The sequence below is a fragment of the Vicugna pacos genome, chromosome 25 (assembly GCF_048564905.1).
Source record: "Vicugna pacos chromosome 25, VicPac4, whole genome shotgun sequence".
Taxonomy (NCBI): domain Eukaryota; kingdom Metazoa; phylum Chordata; class Mammalia; order Artiodactyla; family Camelidae; genus Vicugna; species Vicugna pacos.
In genome coordinates, this window is record NC_133011.1 from 12,809,306 (window position 1) to 12,823,954 (window position 14,649).

The 14,649-nt window shown below is 40.9% G+C and overlaps 1 protein-coding gene across 1 annotated transcript in view; it reads right to left on the reverse strand.

Moving 5' to 3' along the window:
* The window catches only part of DPYS (dihydropyrimidinase), an 89,110-nt gene that overhangs the window by 59,519 nt on the left and 14,942 nt on the right, over nucleotides 1-14,649 (reverse strand). The window contains exons 2-4 of the mRNA XM_072949596.1: nucleotides 13,691-13,849; nucleotides 8,987-9,166; nucleotides 7,537-7,726 (exon numbers count right to left, since the gene is read on the reverse strand). Coding sequence (XP_072805697.1) covers nucleotides 7,537-7,726; nucleotides 8,987-9,166; nucleotides 13,691-13,849 — 529 coding nt within the window. The remainder of the gene's footprint in view (nucleotides 1-7,536; nucleotides 7,727-8,986; nucleotides 9,167-13,690; nucleotides 13,850-14,649) is intronic.

The window sequence follows — 14,649 nt, forward strand, 5'->3', positions numbered from 1 at the left end:
ACATTTTAAAATGGGCAGTTTTAAACTGCTTTGCAGTTGGACATAAGGTAAATCATCTTGCTCTGAATTTAAAGGAAAAGGGGTGCTCAGATGTTCATGTGCAAGAAAGAAAAGGAAAAGGCTGAGATTCAACTGCACCTTGACTTGGAGCACACTCCTCCTTTCTTAGGAACAGGACTGATTACCAAGCATCGGCTCAGCGAACCTGTGTAAGTGAGATTCGGTTTACGCTTAGCACTAACAAGTAGTGGTCAGTGCAACCACATGGGCAGACAGTGGCCTCTGTGTGGACCTTTCTCCCCTTCGTCCCCAAACACAAGAGGAATATGTAGGAAGCAGAGTTTAAATAAAATGGAAAACAGGACATCTAAATCCCTCTGTAACAGAAATTTGTATTTTACAGCAAGAAACCTAGATAGCAAAGCTTTCTACAAAAAGGAAAACTAAAACGAAAAAACCAAGTCAAATCAAACCAAATCAAACAAACAAACAACTTAAACCACAATGTAGCCCAATTCACTGCAAGCTACTTGAGAATCAAAATTATCTTAATCATCTTCGCAAATCCAACGCCAAGAGCACAGTGCCTAGCATGTATCTGGTGTCCAATAAAAGGAAACTTAAAAAAAACAAACCACTGAAAATTTCAGTCATTAATTGCCAAACAAATTAAAACAGATATATGCTGAGCAGATATCAAGTAACTTGCTGAGAGAAATCTCCACTATTCTAAGTAAAGCGCCAGAAAAATAGTAAAGCCATGTGCGTCCAAGTTCTACTGGGAGGTGGGGAGGAAAGGTGAACAATATGTTTTTTAAAACGCTATTAATATATCCATATGTTAATACGTGGCAGAAAAGGAACACATATAAGCAAAGCTACTCAAACCAAAATAAAAAGTATCTCTGTCACTGAAACAAATGACACACATTGACACATATACCATTTGGACAAAGACTGGAGTACAGTGAGTGAAAGAGATCCAAGAGTGGGCAGACGGGAACTTCTATATGAGATACAATTACAGCTGGTTTGTCCAAATTTATACTTGGGGTGAGGAGCAAGGGAGGCAGATTCGGCTTCTGGAAGAAAAAGATAACACTAGCCTTCTGATTCCCTTCCCTCATTTTTGCAAAAGTGGCCTCTCACAGGAAGGATGGGAACTAACCCAGTTCTAGTTACTCAACTTAGATTAACCAAGACTTGAAATAAGCATGAAATTGAAATTCCTTGAAAACTGTCAAAGGCAACTCAGCTTTCAGTGGCTTGCACGTGAGAGTTTCACTCTTTTTCTTGTAACCTGCTTTTCACTCTTTATTGCGGGTGCTGAACGCTAAAAGGAAACATCAAGGTATGAACAAAGGGACACTGCAGGCTTTGAATTAAAGTTCATGGACTGTCTGCATTCCTGCCTCTTCCTTCCCAGTTCACATCAAAACCCTGGAGAAGATGTACAAAAGATCAACAAAATCCAAATCTGTGCTCGGAAGGAAAGTGGAACCATGGCTGGGCAGACGTTTGGACAGATTGCAGGAAGACAGAAAGCACATGGGGCGGCAATGCTTACAAAGCAAAGCAGAGGCAGCTACAGCCTGGACTCAAAGGAGTAGAGGGTCATGAGAAACATTCTTCAGGGGTGGGAAGGGCAGTTAAAGTGAGGGGCAGGGGGTGAGTTGGGGCAGTTAGCACCTATTTGTTCCCACCTCTGCCTGGGGAAACAGAGCTTTCTGTGGCAGCGCTGATGCTACAGAGTGAAGCTCTCACACCTGAAACTGAAGCTCACCAGTGACCACGTCCACTTACATTCACAAAGCTCGTGGTCTGTGCTCTCTTTTGGGGACACAGCCTACTCAGGAAACAGATCTCCACAGCAACAGAGGAAATCCACACCCGCTCCCTGCTCTAACCAAGCAGACTGTCCAGTCATGAATAGGGACAGCCTAGGTTCACCAGACACTTGGAAAAAAGACAAATAATATAAAATAAGGGCCAAGATGTTAAAAAAAAATGAAAATTTGACTCAGTAAGAAATAGAGGTAATCCAGGAAACAGAATACTGTTTGAAAAAAATCTCCATTAGTATTCTAATGGGATCAAAAAGATAATGCATCCATTGAAAGAAAAAAATTAAAAAGTAAGCAACTGTGGGGGAAAAAAGGCTATCAGAGAACAAGTGTTTTCTTGGAGATAAAAATATGATTCCCAAAACAAACGTTTATTAGAACGGCAGAAGAAGTAAACAAAACCCTTTCCTAAAATGTAGAGCAAAATTCAAAGTTTTTCTTTTAAAGGTGGAAATAGTTAAAGGCATGGAGGATTAATTCAAGAGATCTCATAGGGGAGTTCCAAGAGAGGAACAGAGAAAATTAATATGAAAGAAATAACAGAAGAAAAATATTCAGAACCAAAGATCAGACTTCAGATCAAAACAGGCCTGAACATGAAGGTGAATTTTTAAAAAGCCTACTGCTAAACATAATCTTGTAACACGTCTGGGCTTCTAACACAAACAGAAAATACAGAAATCTTGCAGATGGTGAAAAAGTGACAAAAGGCTATGAGTTTTATTGGCATTTGCCTATTCATCAGTAACATTAGACGCCAGAGGAGAATGAAATGGTGCCCTTATAACTCAGAGGGAAGTAATTCTGAACCTAGAATTCTATGCCCATTCAAGTTGCAAACAAGCTTGAGGACAAGACATCAGAAAATCTACCTTCCAATACTTTTCAAAAATTACATGAGAATCTTCAAAGTAATTCAAGAAAAGCAGGGAGATGGGAACCAAGAAACAGTATATCCAACCTAGGATGCTTTGAAAAGAAATCTGAGGATGACATTCTCTACAGCTTGGAAAGTATAAAAATAAAGCAGAAAGTCAAAAGATTCTCCTCCTTTAAAAAAAAAAATCTCTGCAAGAAGAGCTGATTCAATTCAATAAAAGCTAATTCCATTCAATAGAAGGTATGAGGCAGAAGCTGGAAAATCTTCACGATATGGTAGACAGCACACGCTTCTTTTCTGAACCTATTTTAAAAAGAGCTAATTGGAAAAATTCCAAGCCAAAAAAAAAAAAAAAACCAAAACCCAACTTTACAAGACAATAATGGTCTAAATATGTATTGAACTAAAATAAGGCATTCTTTTAGTCTCATAGGAGCATAGGAAACCCACTTCACCTTGACACTTGGCAGCTGCTTCTCCAAGAGTTCTTTTGAATAACATTAGCTTTCACTCCCAAGTTAGTGATGTAAATTTCTCTGAGGTTCTCTTCTCATGAACTGTTTCTTCTAAGAAGAACAGTTCCTCAGTCTTACATTGCAACAGTTCTAAATTTTAGACTTAACCCACAGACAAAGCATGGAAGACCTAATTACAGTTATAGAGCCAGCCGAAAATGCTGTAGTCCCTGTCCACATAAAGACAGTAATAGCACAGCTGACAGAACTCAGGAGGAGGCAGAGAGGGTAAATTCCTTTTCAACTTACTAGAGAATAAAGAGACCCCACAAAGAAAGAAAATAGCCAAAACACATAAATGGCACTTCAAGTAAATTATCTAAAGTGACATTTATTATTAACTAAACTCAGGAGGTAAGAGGTAAGATTTATGTAAGCTAGGTTGCTCTTTTTCATCGCTCAGAGTCAAGGGATACTGTAGAAAATTTGTAAGTCACTACTTACAGACTTATGGCTTAGAATTTTGGAGGAAACCACCAAAAAAACTAAAAATAGATGTGGTTAAACACTGCCCATTCCAAGGACTGGGCTAAGGGAGATAGAGCATGTTTACTTTTCATTTAATACATTCTTAATCATTTCCATGTCTGGCATTTTTTTTATAACAATGATTAAAAATAACAAAATGATGATAATATTTTAAATAAATGTTTTAAAATGTAAGGCCAATAAACAAAACCAATTAAATATAAACTTGATATCTGCATTTCCCAGCTCTGTAAACTGATTTCTTCTTGAACAGAGTGGAGAGTAATAAAAAAAAAAATGTGGGCTTTGGGGTTGGACAGACTTGAATTCCAGGTTTAGCACTTACTCGTACAGTGATCTGGGGCTTAATTTACCAAACTTTCCCAAGCCTCAATTTCATCAGTCACAAAACACTGGTAAAATTTAGCTTGAAGCACTGTTACGACAATTTAAAAAGATAATGTATATTACAATGCATTGAAGAGATAACACATAATAAAACTTGAAGTGAGATAAGATATATTAAAATATGTGCCGAGTACATATGAAGCGCTCAACAAAGTTGGTTGTTATAATCATTAACCCTCAAGTTGCTATCTTCTGGGTACATACTTGGCAATTCGACAATAAAATGTAATAATAGCATTGCATTTCTAGGCAACTACAACACAGACAATGGATAAATGGACACCTTTTGTGCCTCCTGAGGCAGTGGTTCTCACACTATAACGTGCAGTTCTAGTTATAAGGGCACGTTCTCTTTCAGTGCCACTGGGACGCTTCAGTGCCCTTGGACGCCAAAAGGGTCTGCATTTCTAACGAGCTCTCAGGGGATGTTGATGCTGTAGTCCAGGGACCACACTCTGAGTGACAAGGTCCTGGATGACGGAGTGGGCTGGTAGAGGTATTTACAGACAAAAAATGTTCACATTCTACATCTGTGAGGCTGAACTGTTTCTTACTTAAACAAGATAACAACAAATAGATGTGTATTGCTCTTTTACGTTCACAAATTATGTCAGATAATAAAGGAGTGCCGGGCAGCTGGATCTTCTGTGAAAGGTCACAGTGCCCACCAGCTCCTCATGTACTCCAGGACTCCCCACGGACCTGCCCCTGGACTGGATGATGCAGCCACTGTGTGACTAGTTTGACACGGCTTACGTCCAGCCCTCCCTCTGCTCCCTTCAGGTTCCTGTTCAGGTTCCTCAGGCAGGAGGCCACACGCCAGCAGCAGGAAACTCTCTCATGCTAATTTATTCCAGACCTCTGCTGCCTCTGGCCATTGTGCATTAGAGTCTTTTCACAAATGTTATTATAGTAATTCTGACTCAACTAGAACATTCGGATTGACATTTTAAATATTTCATATTTATAGCCCCTTTACAAAGGGATTTAGCAATGTCCAAAAGGCATATAGGCACTTACACTTTGAACCAGCAGTCCCACCCGGGAGGACTCTTCCCTGAGGCTACCCATCTGTGGTAGACAGCATAATGGTGCCCCAAAGATGTCCATGTCTTAATCCCCATAACCTGTGAATATGGTACCCTACATGGCAAAAGGGACTTCACTGTTGTGACTAAATTGAGGTTACCCTGTGTTAATTAGGTGGGTTCAAGGTAATGATCCAAGGGTCCTTAAAGTAGAAGAGAGATCAGAATAATGCAATGTTCTCCACCCACCATTGCTGGCTGTGAAAATGGAGGAAGGGGAACAGGAACCAAGGAAAGTCGGTGTGTCTAGAAGCTGGAAAAGGCAAGGAAGGGAGCTCCCCCCCTGGAGCCTCCACAAGGAACACAGCCCTGCTGATGCCTCGGTTTCAGACCAGTGTGACCTGTTTTAGACTTCTGACCTCCAGAACTATAAGATAATAAATCTGTGTTGCTGTAAGCCACTAAGTTTGTGGTACTTTGTCAGAGCAGCAACAGAAAACAAATACACCCTCCACCAATATGAGACAGCACATGCATCAGGCCATCACTGTGGTTTTATATGTAAAAACTGAAGACTGGAAACAGCCTAAACATCCATCATTAGGAACCAGCAGAACAGATACAGTGCCAGGCTCTCCAGCTGTGAAAAAGAATAAGGAAACTCTCTATACTTAGCAGGACATACTTTCAAGTTGGAAAAAGCAAGATACAGAACACTATGTGTAGTACTTTATCTTTCAAGTAGGAAGAAAAGAGAAATAAGAATACACATACATTCTTTTTTGTAAAGAGAAACACTATAAGGATAGGCTAGAAATAAAGTAATTAAAATAATTACTTAAGGGTTGTGGGATGAAAAAGCTAGGGAGGGAAGTAGTATGTCTCTGAGAATACATTATTTTAATATATCATTTTGATTTGGGGGCCAAGTAAATGTTTTACATACTCCAAATATAAAATTAACATCTTAATACAAATTAAAATAAAATGAAAATATTCCTACTTTTAATTTTAATAGTTTTCTGCCTATAGTTTACATTCTGAAACCATTCCTAGACTTAACTCTGCTCCTAATGGAATTCTATCCCCATGCAAAATACTCAAGATCAAGAAACTGTTTCCTGACAGAACTGTCAAAATCATAGCTTGCTGGTGGGTTAAGACTGACCTTTTCTGCTGATTTTGCTGTTTCTTAAATCATTACTGACATTATGGACCTGACTGACAGGCTAGAGGACATGGTACACGACTTACACAGAGCAAATTAGAGAAAACCAATTTCACAGCGCTAGCAATAGCGCCATCTGGTGGCGAAACCTAAGGCTATGACTTCAAAATGGCAATACAGATTCTTTTTGAAGTGCTGCACTGCACTCTTATACTGAATTATACTATATATGAGGGGAAAAGCAACCAGAAATGGTTGGTAGTAAGACCTTATCAACGCCTGTGTGAAACAGGTGTTACTCTTGGTACAAGATACTGATATACTGCATTCAAAAATGCATTTAGCTTGCACAAAATCTTTATCGAAACTTCAAGCAAAAAGAAATAATCTTGAAAAAATTTATCTTTAGTGTCAATTACAGACATGCCAAATCTATTGTCTTATTTTTTAAATCCATATTATAAAATGCAGCCAGTTTCAGTTTAAACAAACAAACGTCCAGGATGGTTTATAAGTTTATTTCTGATTATCCGAGTTCCTGAGAGTGGGCGGATGGAAACCATTTGCACATCCCAGCGGGGAGGGGTGGGGGTTGAATTACTGAATGAAATGCACCTTATTTCTTTTTCATCCTTTTTTCCAGTACTGGCCAATGAATGAAATTATTTCCTTGCTCAATTCTTATAAAAAAAAACAGGAGAAAAAGAAACATCTTTTCCTTTAAAATGACGATTTACATATTAAATTAAAGTGAGGCAATTAAGCAATTTGGAGTAGAAATAAATTTGCTTCTAAAAATCTTAAAGTAATCGTCATACAAGTACTAGTTGGATAATTGCTTCAATTGTGCCAGCACCCAAGTTGCTCTGAGACAGATCAATTAGATTCAAAAGAAATTTGTTGAGCTCCTACTATGTGCCCTGCACGAGCCTGACTGAGGTATTGAGAGGACTAGTGGAGGTGCCTAAGACACAGGGAAGCTTCTTAAAAGTTCTCTGGAGAGTTTGCAATTAGTGGTGTGAAGGGCAGAGCCGTGGCTGCAGGAGGGCAAAAACAGACAGATGTGCAAAAACCTGGGAGGAAAACAGAAAGGATATTGATAAAAGAAGGAGGAAGAAAAGTTGTGGAAATGCACGGGCAACTCTTCCCTAAGCAAAAGCAGAGGACGCAGGTATTTTATCTTACGAGTACTGAGCCAGAAATGAGGGCACCGCTCAGGAATTACCGTCTCTCCTGGCGTCCGCGATCACCTTTGCCGCGGACTTGCTCATCACGTGCACGACGTAGAGGGGGCAGTTCACGGCGCTGGCTATGGTGATGGCTCTCAGCGTGGCTTCCGCCTCCACCGCTTCCGGGCGGCACAGCTCGTGGCCCTCGGGACCTGTGATCCCCAGTGCCAGCATCTTCTTCGCTCCCTAAACAGGCAACAGCAACATACACCCGTGTGAGAAAGGTTTACTAATGACAAACCTCATAATTCTGTTGTGAAATGAATACACTGTCAGGCTTTTATTTCAGGTCTAACAGGTAGCAGTGTGTGTGTGTGAACATGTGTGTATACACAGTGTATGTATTTGGTAAAAATAATTCAATACCCTGATAGCATATGTTAATTTTTCATACACAGATTTCACGATAAAGTTATTTTGACTGAAACGGTGAAAAAGATAGGTCTGTTCTAATCACATTCTTTGAAGAGCAGTGCCCACAATTAAGACTTATTATTGGTTCATAGCAAACAAAGGAAGGCAAAAGATTCTAGTCCCCGTATTAGATCTTTGTTGAAGTGACTCATGGTATCATGCAGTTAGTTCTACTTTTTACTGATTCATACTCTTCACTGCCCTCTCCCCCAACCCATGGAATGATATTAGACCAGTTATTTCCCCTCTCCAAAAATGTTATTTCTTCCTTACAAAAAGGAAAGTCAAGACTCAGAGGGTCAGAATGATTTGCCCAGTGTCTCCCAGCTGGGAAGTGGAAGAGTCCAGTTTAAACCCCAGTCTGTCCAGTTTACAGCTCATGCTCTCCCGCTGTGACCCCCACCCCCACCCCACCGCGGCCTCCTGGCCACGGGGCCTCCATCTCACTGACTGTAATGGGAACTGAGCCCAGGGAGAGAGAAAGATCAGCTAATACACAGGGTAAGAGACAGCTCTCTAAATCTTGCAGGGCTGTACCCTTTGGGCATTAATTATGGAGCTAACATGAGAGATAAATATTATCTAGGTTCCTCCAGAGCACCTTTTAATACCCAGTGTCTGAAAAGAGTGAGGCTTTAAGCAGCTACCTAACGTACTGCTTAAGTCATCAGACTACACTGATGCCTACACTTTGGCATTCTGAACCAGTAGCTAAGCTACTTAAATTTAAATTAAAAAGGGGGGCTGCTGGGGACACACACACAAAATTGTGTTTTTAGAATAAATCTTGCTTGAGATCTAATAGCTGGTTTGAAAAAGGGAACTCCTCATTCAAATGCACACAATCACCGAAAAAAACAGAGCAGGGAAGCAGGTCATTCGAGTCAAACGTTTCCAAGCCATGGAAAATCAGTTTCTGAATTTCCATTCTTCCAATCCGTTACATGAATTTACCTACTTGGGGTCAATCATCTTCACCTTAAGTTATGGCCATTGTCACTTCTGTGGAAGCTCTGCAAGGCAACTGCTTACCTCTGCAATTAGGTCTCCATTTTCTGCGTGAACTTGAGCAATTGCGCCAATTTCCTTGCACCAAGAGAAGGCCGCGTACAGCTCCATATCTCTCACCATGTACAGATCTTTGTAGGCCATAAACATCTTGAAAGAGTTCACACCTTTATCTTGGGTAAGGATTTTCATTTCTTCTTTAACCTAAAAGGGCACAAGAACCACAACAAAATGTCACTCTTTAAAGACAGTATCAGCATTCTCCAAAATGTTGCACTCAGAAGAAAACGAAGTAAAATAGGGACATCAGCTGAAGTCCAGAATAATGTCATTAAGGCCGCGATCTTTCCCCTAGGTTAGACCTCGTTTCATCAGGTGAACTGCTGTTGCTACGATACTTTTAAATCATGAGAGAGTTAGTAGTTTCCCCCGCCAAATACTTCATTTCTATACTGAGATAGGAAATTCTCAGCATCTCTCTCTAGAGGGGAAGAAATTATTCTAGAACATGAAAACAAAGCCATTTGGCAGTAACAGAAGCAATCACGTCTCTAAAAGGAATCAAAGTTTTTGTGAAGTAAGGGTTTGGGCTCAAATCTGAAACCCACAGGAAGAGTTTGGAGACAGAGGAAGGAGAAGATGTAGACTGACCCACTGGCAGCTCCTGGAAAGTGAGAGACTTGGACCAGTCAGAATCCTCAGGAGCTGTCTGGGTTGCAACTAAAAGGTTCTGATAATAATTCCAATGTGTGGGTGACTGGAGGGTGCAGGGGTGGTTCCCCTACACCGCCAGGCAGTACTCCTGACACCAGCCAGGTGTCCTATAATGCAACTCGAGTTTGACACTGTCTCCCAGGAGACTGCACCAGGTTCTACAGGTTAAGGGTTCAGTCCTGTGGGGCGTCCAGGTTGTTACCAAAATCAGAGGTTCCCACAACCCCTTTCTCAGGTTCCATTAATTTGCTAGGGCAGCTCATAGTACTCAGAAAAGCATTTTACTTCCTGGATTACTGGTTTATAAAAGGATATAATAAAGGATACAGACGAACATCTGGATGGAAGAGATGAGTCACAGGATATGGAGAAAGGGCACGAAGTGTCAGTGCCCTCACTGAGAGCACCACCCTCCCCTGAATTTCCACTCAGTCACCATCCTGGATGCCCTCCAAATCCTACTCTTTTAGGTTTTTGTGGAGGCTTTATTACACAGCCATGGGCAATTGATCCAACCTCCAGCCCCTCCTCCCTCCCTGAAGGTCAGTTGGGTAAGACTGAAATTTTCAACCCTCTAATCACACAGTTGGCTCCTGGGTCAACCAGCTCCCATCCTTAGGGTCCAAAAGTCACCTCTTTAACGTAATAAAAGACACCTTTGTTGCTCTCATCACTCAGGAAATTCTGAGGGTTTTAGGAGCTCTGTGCCAGAAATGGGGACAAAGACCAAACATATATTTCTTATTATAATTCATAATATCACACCAGTGGTAAGGGCAAGTTAAGATGAAGACCAGCTTAGTAATTGCCCTTGAGGTCCAATTCTAGTCTCAACAACGACTACCAACTTCAATGGAAAAGCCAGAGGATTTGACCAAATAAAAAACTGCTTGAATTTCTACATGTTAAAATACACACACAAATTAAAAAAACATATAAATATAAAATAAAATATAAAACAAAAATATATAACAAAACATAAAATATATAACCGGCATAGGAGTATTGCTCTTAGTTATAAAACATAAATGAGTTATTGCTGTTTTATCTTGAAAAGAAAAACCCTAACATTCCAAGTAAAAATGTTATTTACAGTTCAGACAGTAAATACAAATGACTAATACACATGGAAAAAAATGTTAACCCTCCTGCTGATTAAAAAGGGCAAAATAAAACAATGCGATTTCTCCTACTGAATCAGCAAAGTTTAAAAATGACACTACCATATGCTAAGTTACTCGCTTCTGTCACTATTTATTTCCTTACTAATTCTCCTTACTTTTCTTCTTGGTGCCTTATCACCTGGCATGTAACATATTTACTTGTTGATGGCTTGCCTGCCCAGTAGACTTTCAGCCCCATGGGAGCAGGGGATTTGTCCTAGAACGGTACCTGGTGCGTCGTGGCCCCTCAATAACTATTTGTTGAATGAATAAATGAATGAATGAATATATATAGGAAAAGGAACAGAAAAAAACATCAAAATGTTGAGAATGGTCATTACTGACATGATGGAGTAAGTGCCAAAATAACGCCGGGTCACAACAGCAAGCGTAGAACTTGGTATAGTGCGCCTCGTTTCTTTAAAGTTCTCTGTAAGTTCAGATTTTCTACCGTGAGCCTATTATTTTTATCGTCAGAAAAAAATGCTTCAAACATGGTTAGACTATTCACATGATGGGATTCCCAACGTGAATTCTGATCTGCGTTGCTCCGATGAAACACCTGTTGCTGCCTGAGTAGAAGATCCTTTCTGAAGGTGGCCTCATGAAACACCCCTGTCACCCACATCCTTACGCACGGTAAGTCCCACTAGCCTCCTCTCTGGCGAAGTAGGTTAAGCCTTGCTGTTCCGAAAGTGCGGGAGCTGAACCAGGACGTCAGCATCACCCGGGAGCTGGCTAGAGATGCAGAACCTCAAGCCCTGCCCCAGACAGTGTGCCCCCCAAATTCATATGTTGAAGTCCTAAACCCCAGTATGAAATGGGACCTTATTTGTGTAAAAAGTAATAATAAACAGAACCTCAAGAAAGTAGAGTCGGGAGACCAGCAGGGGGAGCTCTCACACCCTGCATCCACAGTCCAGCCCAAGAGGAAGAAGAGACTCCTCTCCTTTCCTGGCAAGGATTCAGTCAGTAAGAAATCATGGACTCGGTTTACTACAGCCCTCCCAACTTCCCTTCCCCTCTACGCAAGCCTTCTCCTTCCCTTGCCATGTGGGAACTTGCACATGGCTCACCATGGTTGCAGACCCTGAGCTGCAATTCTCTGCTGGTCCCGAATAAACCCATCTTTGCTGGAGAAATATTTGGCAGTCTATTTGTTTCAGATCAATATTTGGAAACAGGGACACTGCAGATGTAATTAATTAAGATGAGCTCATTAGCATGGACTAGAATTCAGTATGACTGGTGTCTTTATAAAAGGGGGAGATTTGGACACAGACATACACACAGGAGAACACCCCGTGAAGACGGAAGGAGAGATTGGGGTGATGCTTCTACAAATCAAGGAACACCAGAGGCTATCAGCAAACCACCAGCATCTGTGAGAGGCCTAACAGGTATTTCTCCTCCACTCTGTCAGCAGGAGCCAGCACCCTGGCCTCAGACTTTTAGCCTCCAGAACTGTGAGATGACACATTTCTATTGTTTAAGCCCCACCCCCGAGTCTGTAGTTCTTTGTTACAGCAGCCCTAGCAAACAGATACACTTCCTGAACATAATCTGTATTTGAACAATACTCACCAGGCCATCATTTGCACATTAAAGTGTGAGAAACACTGGTAAGTGCAGTATCTTCACCTCTGCTCTTTTTATAGAATAAGCAAGGGAGGAAGGGAGGAAGAAAGAAGGGAGAGAGAGAGGAAAGATGGGAGGGAGGGAAGAAGGCAGGCAGGAAGCCCCTAGAAGTGATCAGAGGCCTCATTTAGAATGACATTTCTGGAGAAAAGTTAACTTTTTCTGTGGACTATGAACCTTGCTATTACATTTGCTGAATTATCTGTTAAAGATTGATTACTTGTTTTATATTAACTTGGTGTCCAAAGCCCAATTTTTAGGGGGAAGCAGGGACACAAGTTACATGGTAAATTCCAATAAAGTCACTCCTGTGAGCCCTTTCTGGCAAAAAAAAAAAAAAATTCTGAATTAGGTTCAATGTGGAAAAACATGTTATTTAAATCACAAGTAAAAATTTCTTCCAAAGTACACATACATGTTTTCATGGGAAGAAATAAACGTATTTAAACATCTCTCAAAACTCTTTTCTATCCGCATCATGTTATCATTTCTGCCATGGCCTCAATACTCAGAGATCTGGAAGGCTGCCGAAGCTCTGTTCTGGAATGACTCACCCAGGTGTTGCTCTCAGCAGAGCAGTGCTGGAAGCCCTCGGGGTTAGCACACAGCTGGGAGAAGGCCTTGAAAACATGCCTGGCCTGTCCCTTCTTGGTTTTTCTCCAGATATTAAAAATATTTCTAACTGAAGTTCTAATCGGTGGGAAAAGACTGCTTAAAAGTGTCTGGAGATGTTGAAGTTGAGAAGTTCAGTACTTTTAAAAATTACATTGAAAGGGGTGGAAACAGCTCAGTGCATGCTCAGCATGCACAAAGTCCTGGGTTCAATCACCAGTGCCTCCATTAAAAAAAAGTTTAATAAATAAACCTAATTACCACACCCTCCCCCCCCAGATTTTTTAATTACATTCAAAGTATTTACAACCCATGAATTAAATATTAAGAAAGGCTATTGTTAATGAGTAGAACCTACCATCTTTATATGCTTATTATTTTCTTTTTTTTTTTAGTTTTCTAAATTGATAATACTTCACTGGATTCAAAATTCACACGGGACCAAAGGATATGCACCAGAAAGTCTTTCCTCCAATTCCGACTTTCAGGAAGCCATCAACAGCACCAGTTTCTTGTGTTGTGACATTGACTGTTTCTTGATCTTGTACAGAGCAAGGGCTAAGGGACTAAATGGAAGAAACTGGACCTCCCAGTGGTTCACCTGTTCACTCCACCACGTCACCGCCACATGAAGGCTGTAGTCACAGCAGACTTTGGGATCCGCCCAGCCTCGCCAGGTCTCGAAGGCCTTGAGGAGAGAGTGGCCTTTGTGAGGAATGGCAAAGTCGATGATCATGGTGGTGCCTCCTGCCAGGGCAGCCTGGAATCACAAGAGGGTTTCAACAGGTTAGGCATCAATTTTCTGGTTAAGTCATTTATCTCCTTGAATGACATGCATTTGCAAGTACTTGGGCACCACTTGGACTTGACGGGTCCGGGAAATTGCACAAAAATGCTGCCTGTCCAAAAGATCTAGAGAGACATGAATAGACTGTCCATCAATTAAAGTTTGATGAATTAGAAATGCTGGAATTGCTTCTGTAAAGAGAATGGCATGTCTGATGAAATAAAAAGGACTCTGACACAAAGGAAACAGTGAGGGCTGTAAAGGAAAACCAAAATGGAAAAATGGAGAAGATTCAAAAATGTCTCTTCTCAAGAAAACTATATTCATCATTGTAAACTTCATTTCATTAGAATCAGTCATGGTCAATTGTATCTCTACCTACCCTGTGTTCCATGCAGACTCCTGGGAGACAGATTCCCACGATTTCCCACCTCACCTTCATGCCCACAACCAACTGGTGACACTTTAATCTATTCTTGATTCTCAGCTGTCCTAACCCATCTCCAATGCTCTGGTCTTGGAGTGTCAACCTTATCTAGATCTTTATGTCCCCAGTTTTGTTCCTACTTTGTTCAATACAAACCCCTTACTGCAACTAGCAGGAAGTTTCCAAGCACAAATGTGACCCCTTGGCTCCAAGACTTAAAACTGAATGCTTCTCACTGACTCTGGAATAGCGTTTAATCCTCTTCACATGGTCTACAAGGCCCTGCAAGATCTGCCTTGATCCTTCTATCTTCCTTGGCATATGACACTGTTATATTATGACTGAA